Raw genomic sequence first — 3,418 nt, 5'->3', positions numbered from 1 at the left:
CAGACAGATGGCTTTATTTGGACAGTGTTTCATTCACAAAATAAAATACATTGTAAACAATATGAAGGACGTAAACCTTGAATAAACACACAAATCACATGTTAATATTTCTTGTTAATTTTTAGAAACATATATGAAAACAAGTATTATTCGTAAATACAAATGTACTTATATTAATTCATCTCCTTTGGTGTTGGAAGAAATGACTGGATTTTGATCAGTAATGTAAAGTCTAAAGGGTAAAAAGATGTAATTAAAATATATAAAAAAGCTTTTGCTGCTACAACGCTAGATCACTGGTTTAAGAAAAAGCATAGTAAATTGACTATGATTCTGTAAAATCGCCAGCTATGACATAAAACGCCGAGTTGCAACAATAAAATTTTGAAAACCGTGGTATTTTCTTCAATTTTTAAGTTTTCAGAACTCGATGGCTTGGTGGTCACGTTTTCGAATTTCTCCATATGTATGGACGGTTCTGCTTCCTTTTATAGCTGTACTGTCTATGTTATTTTGTGCACAGCAGCTTCAACCAGACAGAATGCCAGAGCCTCAACCATCATACCGGGAGAGACAATGTAAGTTATACTAAGTCTATAAAGGATTTACTTTACATATTGTGCGGGTAGCTTTTCGAGAGACGTTTTTGTTCTCATACTACCGTGCCAATTAATTAGGAATGCAATGAGTCGCTATCATTTGAATAGAACTAGTTATATAGATCTGCATAATGTTTTTAAAGCGTTTCAAAAATTATGCTCACATTTAAAATTGAGGTTTTACAGATGGAATTTGGACGAGCGTTCATCAGTAAACCTAGCCATTGTTAATAGCCGCATTTTCGAAATAATGCAGATTCAACAAAGCATTCAAAACGGGTTTGTTTTTTTGTTTTTTTTTTGTTTTTTTTTTTTGGGGGGGGGGGGGGTATGATAAATAAATGTAGTAAATAGGTAAACTGAAAAAGTCTTTAGCCTCATTGTCTAATGACACGGTATTAATCTTATTTCATAATCCAAAGATATCAGGTTAACTTATACCATGCTTCAACCGATTTGATTGAGATAAGCGTCTTCCACCAAATATGGAATTATGAAGGCCTACGATTCTGCGAATCCTGCAATCTCACCAGCTCTAGACTAATGACTCAGCCCTTTTCATGTTCATATCCACACAACCACACAATAATAATGAAGCGTTACTAAAATGGAAGCTTATCATGTCCATAGTAGAATTTAAGAAGGTTATGGGTTAACGCTCGTATCAAAGCAGGATCGCAAATCCAACCAACAACTGATTTGACTAATATGAAATCATATTATCTATTCTAGATACGATATTTCAACAAGACGACAACCACAATAATTCAGCAGAAAGTTCTGTCTCAGATAAACTATTTTACATGAAACAACACTTCAAAAGCACAAAGGGAAAGTTTAAAAATCCACATAAAGAACGAGAACAGAATAATACAATGGATGACAACGTAATGTCTACACGACAAGACTTTGTTCAATTTGACAGGTTACAACAATTTAGGAATCAATGCGAATCATATAATCTCCTGACGAACAATACTAACAGTGATGAAGGTATGAAGGTCTTATATTCAAAGCAATACAGACTTGCTTACAGACTTGTTCCTAAAATTGGTTCGACATTCATGATACAAGTTTACAGCATTTTGGAAAACAATGGAAAGACTGGAAACTTGTTAAACTTACCTAGAAGCAGTATACATAACAAGCGAGTAGATCGTTTCCGTAAGATTATCAGTTTATCTAGTTTGAACACTTACACATTCCTCGTTATGGCGAGAAACCCGTATTCACGCCTATATTCCGCATACATTGACAAAGTTTATATATTAAACAATTTGAACTTGTGTTCTGACATACATTCCACACTCTTTCGAAAAAAGGAACGAATGTTTTTGTGTAAATTTGATATTTCATTTGAACAATTTCTTGAATACTACTTAGATAAGGGAGGTAGTGTACTGAGTGGCCATTATAATCCGATATTATCACATAAAATTGCTAGAAAATTGTGTAATCTTCAAAATATTATAATCGTGAAACAAGAAACATTTTCTGAAGACATGGACCACGTGTTCAAGTCTGTACACGTGAAAGGGAAGGAATATGACGTCATATATGACGTAATGCATTCTAAACAAACCAAGATAACAATTGGTAGTATAGTTAAGACTGTTTACCAAAGATTTTCCTCTTCTCTATCTTTGGTAACATGTTTGACTTGGAAAGAAATTGCTAAAAAACTGTGGAAATCATTTCAAATTCAAGGATATATAAATGAAAAGTCGCAATTTCCTGAAAAGAAATATCAGAATTTGAACGATTATAAAAGTGATAAATATCTTATTAAAGTAATACTGCAAGAAGTGCGAAGAAACCCACTGAGTCATGAAGAAAAAATAAAACAAAGAAATGAGGCTTTAATTAAGGCATTCACAGGCGTAGACAAGAAATATTTACGTAAAATACGGGAACTCTACGCCATGGACTTCAATATGTTTCAGTACAAGACTAATCTATTACAGACATTGACTTGAAAAAGAAACACAGGATAAAAAATAAATCAATATTTATTATCAAAATTAAAACTTGTTCCGGCTTTTGCTAAAACATATGATTATGCACCATTAGAAAGGGCATAACAATAAACATATAACTTACACCGATTTTTGGCGTATTACTATTCCATTATGGCGTATCACCATTGCTATATCTGCACTTTTGTGTTGACGATTTCAAACTATGCTTTTGATAAGTTATATATTGTATGCACTTACTTCCCTGGTTCAACGGAGAATGTGTATATAAAATGTTTAGACATGCCACATACGACGTCAGCAAAAACTGAAATAACGTCAAGTTAATCAACTTTTTAAACAATGTAGTGCTACTTTTCTTTCATTTTTCCGCATTTACATACGTTTATTTTGTATTTACCCAGGGATTGAACTTCATATGGGTCTTAGAATATAGCATGAGTGCAAATGATAATGTGAATTTCTAATGCTCCTAATGTCTGCAGTGAAACTCTATGTGAGAAAGCAAAAAGGAGACATTCAAGGGGTGGGTTTCGGCTTTTTAATGTTTTTTTATAGAACCCTTATATCGTATTTAACCTTTTTATCCCACCCCCCAAAAAATCGAAATGCTATTATACTCTCCTGACCTCCTATATTAATCCAGTTTTGTATCGCATATTCATGCACTTTTACTCTCCGCATCTAAAACGTGCCATGCATCCTGAAAATAATATATCTAGTTGTTTTGTCCATCGGAAAATAATTAATAATTTGATAATTATAACTTTCTATGTCAACTGGTCTTACTTAGTTGGCATTTTTTCTCTAAATCACACAATAAGATATAATCACAAAGTTACA

General features: G+C 32.9%; 1 protein-coding gene across 1 annotated transcript; it reads left to right on the top strand.

The window, feature by feature from the left end:
- Positions 1-541: 541 nt before the first annotated feature.
- On the top strand, positions 542-2,665 carry LOC132752556 (carbohydrate sulfotransferase 9-like). The gene is made up of 2 exons (XM_060742893.1): positions 542-578; positions 1,332-2,665. Exons 1-2 carry the CDS (start codon positions 542-544, stop codon positions 2,573-2,575), a joined length of 1,281 nt encoding a protein of 426 aa, XP_060598876.1. The 3' UTR covers positions 2,576-2,665.
- Positions 2,666-3,418: the final 753 nt, after the last annotated feature.

This window comes from Ruditapes philippinarum, unplaced genomic scaffold (genome assembly GCF_026571515.1).
Source record: "Ruditapes philippinarum isolate M1 unplaced genomic scaffold, ASM2657151v2 ctg9867_1_1_1_1, whole genome shotgun sequence".
In the NCBI taxonomy this organism is placed as follows: domain Eukaryota; kingdom Metazoa; phylum Mollusca; class Bivalvia; order Venerida; family Veneridae; genus Ruditapes; species Ruditapes philippinarum.
The sequence above is the reverse complement of the archived record's forward strand: the minus strand, read 5'-3'. Positions and strand labels throughout refer to the sequence as shown.

Bases quoted from the DNA above. Each gene is read 5' to 3' on its own strand.
- LOC132752556 (XM_060742893.1), top strand. From the start codon at position 542: ATGCCAGAGCCTCAACCATCATACCGGGAGAGACAAT. The intron at 579-1,331 runs GTAAGTTATACT...TATCTATTCTAG, and splicing joins ATCATACCGGGAGAGACAAT to ATACGATATTTCAACAAGAC.